At 49.6% G+C, this 12760-nt stretch overlaps 1 protein-coding gene across 11 annotated transcripts in view; it reads left to right on the top strand.

The window, feature by feature from the left end:
* Positions 1-8716, top strand: part of LOC135921383 (uncharacterized) — a 141794-nt gene extending 133078 nt beyond the window's left edge. For all 11 annotated transcript variants that reach the window (XM_070525985.1, XM_070525981.1, XM_065455728.2 and 8 more), the window contains one exon: positions 8435-8716. In XM_070525985.1, the coding sequence (XP_070382086.1) occupies positions 8435-8605 (171 nt within the window). In that variant the 3' untranslated portion in view covers positions 8606-8716. The remainder of the gene's footprint in view (positions 1-8434) is intronic.
* Positions 8717-12760: the final 4044 nt, after the last annotated feature.

The raw sequence follows: 12760 nt of genomic DNA, 5'->3' as shown, positions 1-12760 counted from the left end.
TCTTTCATTCAGCTTGATGGTTAAGTTTCATTATCATGAACACTACCTTTGCAGCCATTGCCAACCTGCAGGTGGCTGAGGCCTATTACGAAGATGTGGTGGACATGTGGTCCACAGCATCATGTGACACGTTTGGCATCGAGCAGGAAGAATTGCTTGCGTTTGCTTGCTGCCTTTCATTCGTCATTCGGTGTTCCTGCATTGAGAGCAACGTCAGTTATGGCGCCCTATGACTTCCTTTAAAGTCGTGTAAGAGGAGTGAAAGGTCTTAAGGTAACCACGACACCACATGCATATATGCTGATATGCATAGTGCTGAGACATCTTCTGTCAGCTCTGGTGGTTTCGTGTGATCGGAGTCATTGTGACAAGAATGCCTCGAACGCTACAGAAGACGACTGATGCAAAAATTCAAGGATTGATCTTGTTTGTTCAATTGGAGGCAGCGAGACAGGATAAAAACTCGTTCCTTGGATGATTGCGTTTTTAAGCGCAGTGAATCTTTCCGTGAGTAGGGTCGAAATAAACAAGGTCGAGATGTGTCAGACAACGTGTCTGTCTATTCAAAATATGGAAAGGCACCATTCGTAGCAAATGTGTTCATTTCACAAAAGTGTGCAGCTCATTTCCGAAAACTGCGAATACACATTATCGACTGACCGAAAGAGCAGATTCGCTGCCATCTGCAATGTTGCTTCCGTTGTACCCTAAAGGCTTACCGTGTAAGTGCGTCCCATAGACGCATCCTATGCTCCAATTGTCAATGGAGGCATGCAACTTCTCTTTGTTTGGTGCCATCGAAGAGTGACACAAAGACTTCACGCATCGAAAAGACGTGGTGTGCAGAAGCAGCGTCTAATGACAACGCCGAGAATGTCGATGCGCCATCGCTCTGCAGATAGCGGCGTAGTTTTCTACGATCTCTAATTGACGGAACAAGCCGACTGAGTTTTCTGAGAGAAGACCTTTCCAAGAAGATGAAGTTGCCCGTTGTAGGGGAAGTTATGTTGTCCACGAACACGTTCAGGAACATTCAAACTTCAAGAAGCAGGAAATATTGGACCGTTCGTTTGAAGCTGTAAAGCCTGTTCGATAGGTCACACTTTATTTTCGGTGTTGTGGAGATTTCGAACATCGGCCAAGAACCTGAAATGCATCTGGCTGAATTAGCTCCTTGCGCAAAGCTTGAGCAAGCCGAAATAAATCATGCAGATTCGAACAAGTTCGCTGTGAATTGAGATGGCAGCATTGGACTACATAATTATTAACGTGCGCGCAAGTAGCACAAAAAGAGTCTTCTTTTTCTCTTCTTGTCTATATTGCGCAGCATGTTAATAATTCAAGTGTAAACCAACTAGTATGCTGCAAAGTATGATTGCAAGATATTGGACTACGGAGTGGAGAAGGCCAAATGTGACAGATTCTGAGAACTGAAGTCAAATCTCAGATGAACTCGATTCTTGTAGGGACGATCGGAATGTTCAGTTGGACTTTTCAAGGGGCTACAGACAAAGCAGCAGAAGACGTACTCTCAAGCCAACATGATCTGTGTTGTGATGTGAATCGAAGTTGTGATGAAGACATCTCAACCTGTCTTGGGGTTTTAGAAAACGTGGCAATCAGGAGTGACTACGACCCACCACAGAAATGGATTTTGCTTGGGGAATTCAAATCTTGTATCACGAGTGTTGGGGAACGCTATGCAGTTATTTGTTTTTGCCTTGGAAACCGGAAAAGAGAAACATTGGAGTTAACCGTCGCGAAGCGTCGAGGCAACTAAGCGCGTTAGTACGACGGCTGCTGAACAAGGAGGAGCTGAGGTTGATGCTGAGAGCCAAGGCTCACGTGACCACCGAATACATTTTTACTACATGGTGCACCGAGAACTTTCTTGTGGCACCCCAATGATTCTCACAACAAAGCTTCGCACTGCGATGCTTCTTCTTCTGCAGCTGGTCGTATGCCATTGAGTGAATGTATTGACAAAGACATCAACTTAAACTCGGATGTCCTGGCGCTTTTTCTAAGATTGCGATGATTCGGCATAGAACTCAGCGCTGAGATCCAGGAGGCATTGCTTAATGTATTTATAACAGAGAAAGATCGCGGTGCCTTCGGGTTTTTCAAGTATTTGGGCCGGCCTATTCGAAACGCTTCGGACAAGTTGAAAACGTGGCGAATTGCTCATGTTCCGTTTGGCGCCACTTCAAGCGGGTCTTCAAAGTCATATGTTTTTGGACTCGCATAGCCAATCCTGTTATAGGCACCACGTACAATTAGAAGATAACTTATCCACAGAAACTCCACTAGTCAGCAGGTGGGCTAGATTCTCCTTTCCTGGACAACAGCTCCACACAGGTAAATTTTCTGTCTGACAATTTTCACTCTGTTCGACAGAAATTGCTTCCGCTTCGCTCTGTCGCCTTTTATCCACGACGCCGTGACTATGGAATCGGACCACAGTGTACATTAGAACTCGAAGTGAGTGAGGGCACTTGAGACGTAACTAAGCAGCCTTCCTTTGATCGAGGTTTCTAGGAGCTCCAGCCGTGGTAGAGTCGTTGACTTGTTAGGTGTGACTCGTGATTTGCTGATAAGCAACAAGGGTCTCACTGAGCCGCTCGGTACGATGTAGAGAGCTGCGCCGTACGCCGGAGGGCTTGCATCGCAAAATAAGTGCACCTGTAACACTCTGGGAAATTTGGTTCTGCTCTTCGAAACGCCCTTCAAAAATGATAGTTGGCACACCGATACATGCCATTCTACTTGTATGTCTTGTGGTAGCCGCTTCTCCGAGCCTATTCCACGTGTGCATAACTTCTGGAAGATCCTGATGGCAATGGTAAATGGCGTGGCAAGCTCCACTGGATCGAACATCCGTGAATCAGCCTGTAGCACGAAACGCTTGGACTGTTCTTTCATAAAGTCGAGGCTTGTCAAGAGAGAGAGGGAGAGCACCCGTGTGTGGTTTCAATGCAATTCCAAGTACTTTCACGCTTTTCTCTTTGAGGACAAACAGTTCTTCGGGTGCCCACTGTTCCTCGCCTATCTGAGCTGGTCACCAGGAGTGCATCAGGTCATCTGAGTTCATCGCCCATTTCCGTAGCGCTCTTCTTGCCTCCTATACAGCAGATTTGAAGTGCTTTATCGTGTGAGTCTGCTTGAGCCCCTATATTATCCACGTGGAATGGCTTGCGGAGAAGTCTCGCGCTACTTACTTTGCTTGATGGCACGCTCTATAGATGGTGGAGCATAGTCGCCGTCAGGAGAGAGGGGCTATATGTTGATCCCAATGGCACTCGCGTCAATCTCCATTGCTGAATCTCCTCTTCTGAGAAAGACACTGCTTTTGTTTGCTCCAAACCGGGGAAATTGGAATGCGTCTCTACCTTTCTCAGCTATTGAGACGAAGGAATGCTTTCTCTTTGTCAACTGGCAGAGCTTTGCGGTACGTTCTGTGGCCGCGTGATCTAGTTAGACCGCGGGGCCATCTTACGGCGTGGCCGCTAAACTTTGCTTTTGTCATCCTATTGATGACTCTATATGTGAGGAACCTCTAAATTCACCGAGGCGTGCGATTTGGGAGGTACTACAGAACACGTGTCGCAAGCGCGCTTCGTTTCGTACATATTGAGGTTCAGGTTGACCCAAGGCGAAGTTCGAGATTTCACCGCATCTTCGTCTCCTGGCAGAGGGCGACGTTTTGATGGAAATGACCCGGATGACTCGTCGTGGGTTTCGCTTGCTATGACGCATGCTTCCGAGGATTTAAATGAAGGAAGTAGCACGGGGTCGAAGAGCAGCTGGACGAATATCTTCTACCCGGGATGATGTGCCGGCAAGTGCTAGGAGGAACACCGCGCCGTGTTCAAGCTTGTGCATTCTTTCCCTTCGCGAGGTTCACCAACGACAGCGTCAGTGCAACTTCTTAGGCAATGGAAAGAGCGACCACGAGTTTCAGAGTCTAGCCTGGAAGAAAAAGGTCCAAGTGTTTTGGATCGACTAACTTCGATGTACAAACAGTGCATGTAAGGGTTGGGGGGAGGAAGGGGCAGAGACGTGGTATGCGAAGGAGACAAACAGAACCGTTTCATAGGCTGCACCGTATGCAGGTTCACTCATACAAAAGTATCAGAAATGTCACCTGCACGGCATGTACAGATGTTACTGCACCTAACAAATCAAAGTGTCAGGTCTCTTGTCCAGCTTTTGCGACTTTCCCTTCGCTATCTTTCGTCGTCGTATTAAGACGCACACCTACTTTATTTCTTACTTTGCTGCCTTACTTCACAATCTTAAAGACATACTGTTACTCAGTATAGCAGGCTGTATTTGTTGTCGCAAGCGTTAGCGTCAGCAGCTATTTCTGAATCCTCTTTAGTGTTATAGTCACTTCCGCGATCTCGGAGGCGACATTTGTCATTGAACCAGTGCATGCTAGATGGCGTCACAGTTCCACGTCGCCGAAAACTCAGACGCTTCATGCGTGCAGCTTAGTAGCGGGTTCACCAGAGCTTGCATGAATAACTGACGAGCAAGCGTACGCATGTCAGTGACGCCATTTGGACGGTATACGTGAAATCATTCTTGCAATTACTTTCACTCGCAGAATTTGCCGAAAGAAGGCATCTTTTTCTTACAACTCACAATGATGGAAATTGCTGTACAGAAAAAGAATTCTTTCTTTGTCGGCATGTAGATTTCCGTCGTTCGAACTGCATCTGCATTTCATTCGTTGAAACGATTGGCTTATCAGCAGAAAATGCGGAAGGGGAAGCATCTGATCCCAAGTAATGGTTCTGGTGACGTTGTTGGGAAGCCGAGAGAACATTTGGTGTTGCGTGGATATCCTTAATAAGTATTTGTTCCCTGCGCATTCCTACCGCCAATATGCAACGCTTCCTCATCAAGTTTATTTAGCAAGATTTAAGCCTTGACGTCACGCGTGATTTACATGGAGCCAATATGCGTCAATGCGCCTTTTGGGACGTCTTAACGCGCTCTTATCATAGTTCCGCCGCAATACCCAAGGGGGAAGTTGTAAAAGAGAAAAAAAAAAGTGTTTTGCCGGTGAGTAGAAAGTAAATAAAAAATTGGCCGACGATCACACACTTTGGTAACGCGATCTTTGAGCGCAGCTGCTCCCTTATTGCAGCAACAGGCAACCGCATACAGAACACGCAGTGCCGAACGGAGGCGGTTCTGCGTTTCGGATTGGGCAGCACACACCGCGATCCGCCTCTATCGAGCGGGCGCTGCGGGGACGCGCCATCGCGCCATATTGCGGTGGGTCAATGCCGCGAAGAGTGGGGCGGGGGGTATTGACAAGCGGTCACACTCATTCACTCACAGACGGGACTCAGTGTGGCCGCGCAAGGTCGGGGAGGGAAGTAGAAGTAAGGGGACGAAGCGCTATAAGCTTAAACCCCATGAGCGCAATTTTGTGCGCGACAGCGACGAACGACGGCTTCGGGCGAGGAATCGTGCCGTCGCTTGAACAGATCGCTCGGTCTTGTCGCGCGATCGCTCGCTTCTGCAACTCTAGAGTTTGTCGCTCGACGCCCCGAACTGCTATGAGTTACTAGGCAATAGCGCGAAGCCAGAACTGGATGTGCATAATTCAAGTACTTCCGATTGTCGCACGGAACGAGCAAAAAACGATTGAATTTTTACACATGCAAAGGTAAGAACCTACTGGAAGTTCTTCAGAAATATTTTATGCTGTTTTTTACAGCAAAACACATCAACCTAATTTAATAAATAATTTAATTTAATTAAGCACCGGCCATGCTAGTTCCGGCGCCTATATTGCTACCCTCATACCGGCAACACTGGGGAGACGTCACTCGAAGTCATCGCTCGCATGGGGTACGACTTGTAGGCGATGAAGCGAACACGACAGCCATCTCCATCGCGCCGCTTGTCGCTCTCGCGCGCAAGATCGCTTCCATGGGGTTTGTACTTAACTCTTTCGAGTCACCGCAACGATACTGTGCTAGGTAAGGGGAAGTATAGGGCATGAGTGGAGGCGGGTAAAGGACAGCGAGGTGCAGGCACTGCCAGACGCGACAAATGCCACCGAGGAACGCTGCCCGCAAACGGGGAAGCGAAAGACACGGCTGAGAGCCGTACAGCCACGCGACGCGGAAACGGAGGAGGGGAGCGCCGTGGATAACGCGCGGCAAAGAGCGCCCGCTGCCGGCACCGCGGCACTGCCGCGACAGCGGGAGAAGGGACGGCGAGGGCGAAGAGGACAGTAGCGGAGAGAGTCACCTCAAGGGCGCTGCGCTGAGGAGGGGGGCGAGAGGATAGCCGAGAGCACGTGATCCGGCTTTTGAGGACAAGGGCAGAGCAATACTCGCGCCGCGCGCAAGCGATGGCAGCAGGAGCGCGCGTATGATGACCTTGGTTATGGCGAGGCCAACGGCGAGGTTCAACGGCGACGCGAAACGCAGTAACGGGCGCTAAAGAGCTACGCTCTAAAAAGATATCTGTGCGGCCTTCCAATCCGGGAAGCTTCGCAGTCTAAAAAATGATCCTGTTGCAGAGGTCGAGGAATGGCCCAATGTTTTCGAGAAATCCGCGGTGGTGTCACTGGTTATCGTTACTGTCGGATGGTGATTAACTCGCACTCAACCTGCGATACGCTAGCGTCTTGGCCGATTGCGAGCGTGTTGCAACTATCCTAGATGGGCGTTATGTCAGAGTTCAGTCTCCGTACTGGCACTGAGAGCGTTGAGGGCCCCGTGTCGTGGAAAATCGGGCGTCGGCATCCCGCGTCCCGCGTCGACCGTTGTATGGACAAGAAGAATTTCGAACCACGCGTACCTAACCACACAGGCCCTCCGTGCATAGCGCAAGGAAGGTATTGAACGAATTGAATTTCTCAAGGTAAAGTACGTCAGAGAAATTGTGAAGTACGACTTACACACAACCTACAGACGTGATAGCGTTTGACTGTATTGAGTATAGAAGAAAACATAGTTCTGTTACGCGGAGACTCAAAACACAAACCCATTTTCCAGCATTTCTATCATTCGTAGAGTGGCGACGGCCTCCTACGAGTTTGGCGCGTGGCGGCGCGCGGAAATCTGAAAGGGCACGAAGCGGCCGCGGCCGGACTCTACTCTCTCCTCCGCGCGGAGGAGCGAGGGAGTCGAGTCCGGCCGTGGAAGCGGCGGGCCCGGTTCCTTGCAATACCTCCAGATGGCGCTCGCCTCTGCGGCATCGCGGCCCACGCAAGGGGCCGCGTTTCTACCAGAAAGTTGCCTTCGTGCCTAGCGTTCGCCACCAGCGTTTCCCGGTAAACATTACGGTCACATAAGCTGCAGTAGCCGCGAAGCGTTAGAAGCAGTCAGGGATCTTTTAATGCTATCGCGTTCAACTCTTAAAGGCGAAATTTGAGCGTCCTCCATTTTTTATGCGAAGCATATTACGAGAGCTCAACCCAGCTCCTCAGGCGTGGCGGTGTCGCCTTCAATACCACGTGCCACCGTGACGTCACGACAGAGGAGAAACGGGGCTCCAACTCGCGCCGTCGCTCGCGGCGTCCCGGCGGTATATAAGCAGCTGCGGTTGCCTCTGCTAGACACTCACGAGGTGAGATGTCTCCTGGAGACAGAGCTGCTTGTTGGAATGAGAAGCCAAGGTTACGGCGTGCTACAGAGACTGATTTTCTAGGTGGCTTTGGCTCAACTCTTGCATGATGGGCTGGGTGGGAATCGAACCAGGGTCTCCGGAGTGTGAGACGGAGGCGCTACCACTGAGCCACGAGTACGATGCTTCAAAGAGGTACAAAAGCGCCTCTAGTGAATGCGGTGTTGCCTTAGAAACGAGCTGTATCTAAGGCTCAGGCGTGCGTCGCTTGCTCAGGCGGACATTTCGTTGCCGCGCCGAACGCTGCGTTGCGCGACGCTCACCGCGTCCAATGCGGTGCGCGTAGTCGCTCCGCCGTAGCCCATTGTCTTACACCCCTTGGCTGGTCGACGGGAACGCTGTGGCGTTCCACTCTTGAAGGCGAAGCAGAGTAACGCATGAGTTGTTTCTTCGTCTAGCCGAACCAAATATAGCCAAGCAACAGCAGTTCACCAGGCTAAACAGTGGTTCAACAACTAAAATAAAGGCTAGTATGCTTCGCATCCTGGGCTTAACCTTAGCTAAGCCACAGCCATTTTTTTTTCGTCGGTGAGGAAGCTTTCTTTCGGAAAACCTTATGGGGAGTATTTTGTAGCTTTGTGCTATACTCTCGCAGATCACGGTCTCCTTTTTCTTGAATGTCTTGCACAAAGCCACTTGTTGGTTGCCGCTGAACTATGCAAACCTAGCCGACGCATCGCCCAGCCTGCAGGCGCACATTGAAATGCATGACTGACAGGCGGGTAGACTGTGTTCTGTAGGTGAGCTGCCTAACGTGCGTTTCCGCCTGTGCGCGCAGTGCCTGAAACTGGCCCGGAATGCCACCTTGCTGCGGGCGGACATGTCCTTGTTGCTGGTGAACGCCCACCTCGGGGACCCCACCAAGAGCTGCCCCGGTCGGGACGGTCGTGAAAGGGGCGAGATATTTTGGCGTATCGAAGTGGTCAAGGCAACGCTCAATATAACGTGACGCCGAGCCGTGAGCATGCAGCTTGCGAGAAGTTCCGGACTGTGTGGCGCCAGGGGCGGAGTGCTTCAGTGTGCCTTGTCTCATTTTGTGCGTTAAAGTGATGCCGCATTCCTTTTTTCGCCGTCGTCACTTAGCCTAACCCAACTATATTATAGTTTCTGTCGTCCATGTATTCCGCGCTTTTTTTAAACCAGTCTCTCTGACCGAATGGCTGACAGCAAGCAGCGGTGCTTCTTAAGGAGTTTAAGCCTATGGAACCATTTTAACCATGGCGAGGAGATCAACGAAAGGCGCGGGCGTGTTAATAACCGATTCATGAGGGGTGCACTGATAGCCGCGTGTACGTCCACCCCGTGAGAACAGGAGCCCAAGCGTCGCTAACGCAAGCATGGTGCCCTTCGCTATTGGTGGTCATCCGCTGTGCATGGCTGATGCGCAGAGAACGTTGCCAAATGAAATGATTCGTTACACAATACGCCCCGTCGTGTTCTAGCACTTACCCGAAAGTGTAGATCACACAAGCAGCAAAAGGCAAGAAACAAACCTCCTCGGGACGTGGCCGAAACGGTCCCGTGTACTCTGTAGAAGACATCTTATTAGGCGTATAGAGTAATGTTTTTTGGCTGTTGTCCTGGGCTATCACGTTAGTTATATGGATGACCTGTATATCGGTAGAGACAGCTCATTTGCCGTGTCTCCTAGGCAGAGCATGTGGATGTATAACGTTGCTGATATCCGCCGTCGTTGCTCAGTGGCTATGGTGTTGGGCTGCTGAGCACGACGTCGCGGGATCGAATCCCGGCCACGGCGGCCGCATTTTGATGGTTACGAAATGCGAAAACACCCGTGAACTTATATTTGGGTGCATGTTAAAGAACCCCAGGTGGTCGGTATTTCTCGAGTCCTCCACTACGGCATGCTTCATAATCAGAAAGTGGTTTTGGCACGTAAAACCCCATAATTAAAAAAAAAACGATGCTGATATTGCGGGTCTTGTAGGTTACGTACATTATCATGTCTTAACCGCTTGGGAAGCCTGAATATGTTGTATCTGCGAAAAAGTGGTGCCGAGATGTCCCGGTGCATACGAGTTAAATTATTACTGACTGCCGACGACGGTATCTACGCTGAAGTCATCAGCGTAAGCGGTCTTGTACGTGTTATATATATATATATATATATATATATATATATATATATATATATATATATATATATGAGATTAAGATAGATTGCGCGCGCCATGGCCTCTCTAGAGTTACTACTATGCCTGCGGCAGAAGGGATCTTCCACATCCGCCGCCAATGTCTGTGAGTGATGGCGCTGGGTTATTGATTTGGTTGATTTGGTTGATTGGATGGGGTTGATTTATTCCACTAGGCAACATAAATACCGAAGAAAGTGGATGGGGAAATGGCGCAGCGGTAGCTCAATTGGTGGAGCATCGCACGCGAAATGCGAAGGGCGTGGGATCGTTCCCCACCTGCGGCAAGTTGCTTTTTCATCTACTTTCACTTCCAATAATTTATGGTTTCTCTATTTAATTTATTAGGCACAAGTAATTTCCCCTATGTTGTACTTGGTGTCAGTGTTTGTTGGCTCCTTATGATATACTTAAGCTATATTTCAGGTTTACCTCAATCCGGAGTGGTCTTGTATGGCTAAATGTTATGGAACAAGTCGAAGTTTGTATGCAGTGCTGTATTCACGCGGAAATAAGATTGTGGGCGGAAAACGGCCAGAAAAAACTGTGTCGTAAGCAAGACAACTGCTTGTTGATTTATCGAAGTTGCAAAGTATGTGGTCAGTTCACGAGGAAGTGACCCCAGAAGGGGCCGTAATGATAATATGAAAAGCAGAGAAACTAATCAGGGTAAATCATTGTTTGTGTTGTTTATGGAGGAAGAGTCTCCTGCGCATTCATATTTTTCTTGTGGAGCTGGTCACTGGTCAAGTGAAGGAGTAGCGCCTCAAAGTGATGCACAAGAGTTATCAGTATTTTGGTTACGTTCGGTTAGGTGTTACGCTGACCGATCAGCGAAATGAAAGGACGTGAGGCGTTTGCGTCACGTGACTTCCTTCGCACTCCGCTCTCTCGCGCTGGTGCAGCTCGCACTACAGTCGCTTGCGCCTCGGCGTCGCCAAACTGCTCCTGTCCCAGAAGTGGATCGCGGTGCTGGTGCTCCTATTCGCACACTGCAATGCCGCTCTTTAGCATCTAAACATTCAGAGAGCCAGAAGCTCGCACAGCAGCAGCAGCAGCACGGGTGACCGTTCGCCGGTGAAAGTGCTCCGAAACTGGACCACTCCGTCGCTCCAGAGCAGGCGCCTGTTGCATAGGCAGTACGACCGCCCACCGCCGACCGCGAACCACGAAGATCGTCGAACGAGGCAACGAAAGCTATCTGCTTGAAGGAAAAAAAGTCGCAGTTCTGACCGAGAGGGGAATCATTCATTGCGATTGCAATTTGGTGGACAGCTAGGTGTACACGAAGTAACGATAGTACTTTTATCGGCCGTAGAAACTTTTAAACGTAGGCATACTAACTAAATTAACAAGGATGTTGTCACGTGCGCACAAACGCACGTGAACACACCTCGCTCTATGATCGCAGGCAACTGTCGAAACGCTGCAGTGAGGAAACGCGGTAGCAGCAGCGAGCGAATCGACCTTCGTGCAGCCGCTCGCGTCAAGTCGAACTATAGATCGCCAAAACGCAGCGCAGCGTGGACTCTGTATCCGTCGCAGGTGGCTTTCAAGACACATCGGCCCGAGCCGCCCTCAGTAGAACACGCCCCCACTCTCACACCCCCCCTCCTCGAAGCCTTGCGCGCGACTGGAGGCGGTGCGCTTCCTCCCCGCTTTCTTCCGTTGCGTGCGCGAGACCGAACAGAGATAGCCGGCTCACATTCAAGCGCTTTCGCTCGAGCGTACAGCATACGGCGTGCTGCGACGATTTTAACGCCCTTGGACTTCATACGGAACCTCACAGTGACGGCGACGGTAGAAATCCGTCGGGAGTGTCCATATAATTGCTGCCGCAATAAAGAAAAGTACGGGGATTCCACGCGTTGTGGGAATCCGTTTAAGCTAAGTTTTCGTTGTAGTTTGCAAGAAACTCTCTCAATGAGCGACCCAAGTGCATAGACAACCGCCGACGTGGCGTCGTTGTGGCGCTGGCGTTGTGCTGCCAAGCCTCATGGCCTGGCAAAAAAAAGAAAGGAAGAAAAAAAGAGAACAGAACGGCCGTGTACCGTGCATTCGGTGCACGTTGAAGAAACCCTCGCTGCAGTGTGCCTCGTAATCGTATCGTGGCTTTAACACGTAAATTCTCCGAATTTGGTTTAATTTAATTGAAAGCATACAGCACACGACCAAGCTGGACACAATTTTTTTTTTGTCTGGAAACGCCTCTTTTTTGAACTTTTGAAGCTCGAACATTCTTTTTCCACGGATGACGACACCAAAAGTTTTTTGATCCTCGGAGGCGTGTATTGGTGAAACTGAGTGCAGCTTGGTTATGTATTTTATACTTGCAAATAGGATGTAAACAAAAACGGTATCCTTTAAGAAGATAAGTGAAAGCGTCGCTTAGGGGGTTCGCGGGGCTAAAATCACTAAGAAAAAAACTATGAGCCAAAATTCTTATGTAGATTGATTTGTATTGTTCAACAAATAAGCTCGTAACCAAGCCTGGTGGATACCTGCGCTGTATGAATAAACCAAATCATATTTTGTTCACTTAAAGGCCAACTGCATGCAACTAAATTATGCAATTTGGCTTAACTTGTTATAGATGAGTGGTCTATGCCACTAAAGCAATCTTGTCAACAACAGAGGGCTAGTAATTGCAAAGTTGTCGTCTTAACAGCCTGCAAGAAGCACCTAAGCAGACGACGCGTACACCTAGCGGTTGTCGCTATGATGTACCTTCCAGCACGTCACCTCCAGGATTTTACCAGGCGCCTCCTCATCTCTGAGGTCATCCCATGGGGCCACGCGCTCTGAGATGCGCGCATCAGCTCCGGCGAGCGAAAATGCGACGTTTTTCTTCATTGCGCAGCTTTTCGTGACTTTACCGGTCGGATTTCAAACGTGACACTTCGCACGGGTGCTCATATACGTGTACACTACCTTAATTCGGCGTTTCTACA

Source organism: Dermacentor albipictus, chromosome 9 (assembly GCF_038994185.2).
Source record: "Dermacentor albipictus isolate Rhodes 1998 colony chromosome 9, USDA_Dalb.pri_finalv2, whole genome shotgun sequence".
Classification (NCBI taxonomy): Eukaryota; Metazoa; Arthropoda; class Arachnida; order Ixodida; family Ixodidae; genus Dermacentor; species Dermacentor albipictus.
The sequence above is the reverse complement of the archived record's forward strand: the minus strand, read 5'-3'. Positions and strand labels throughout refer to the sequence as shown.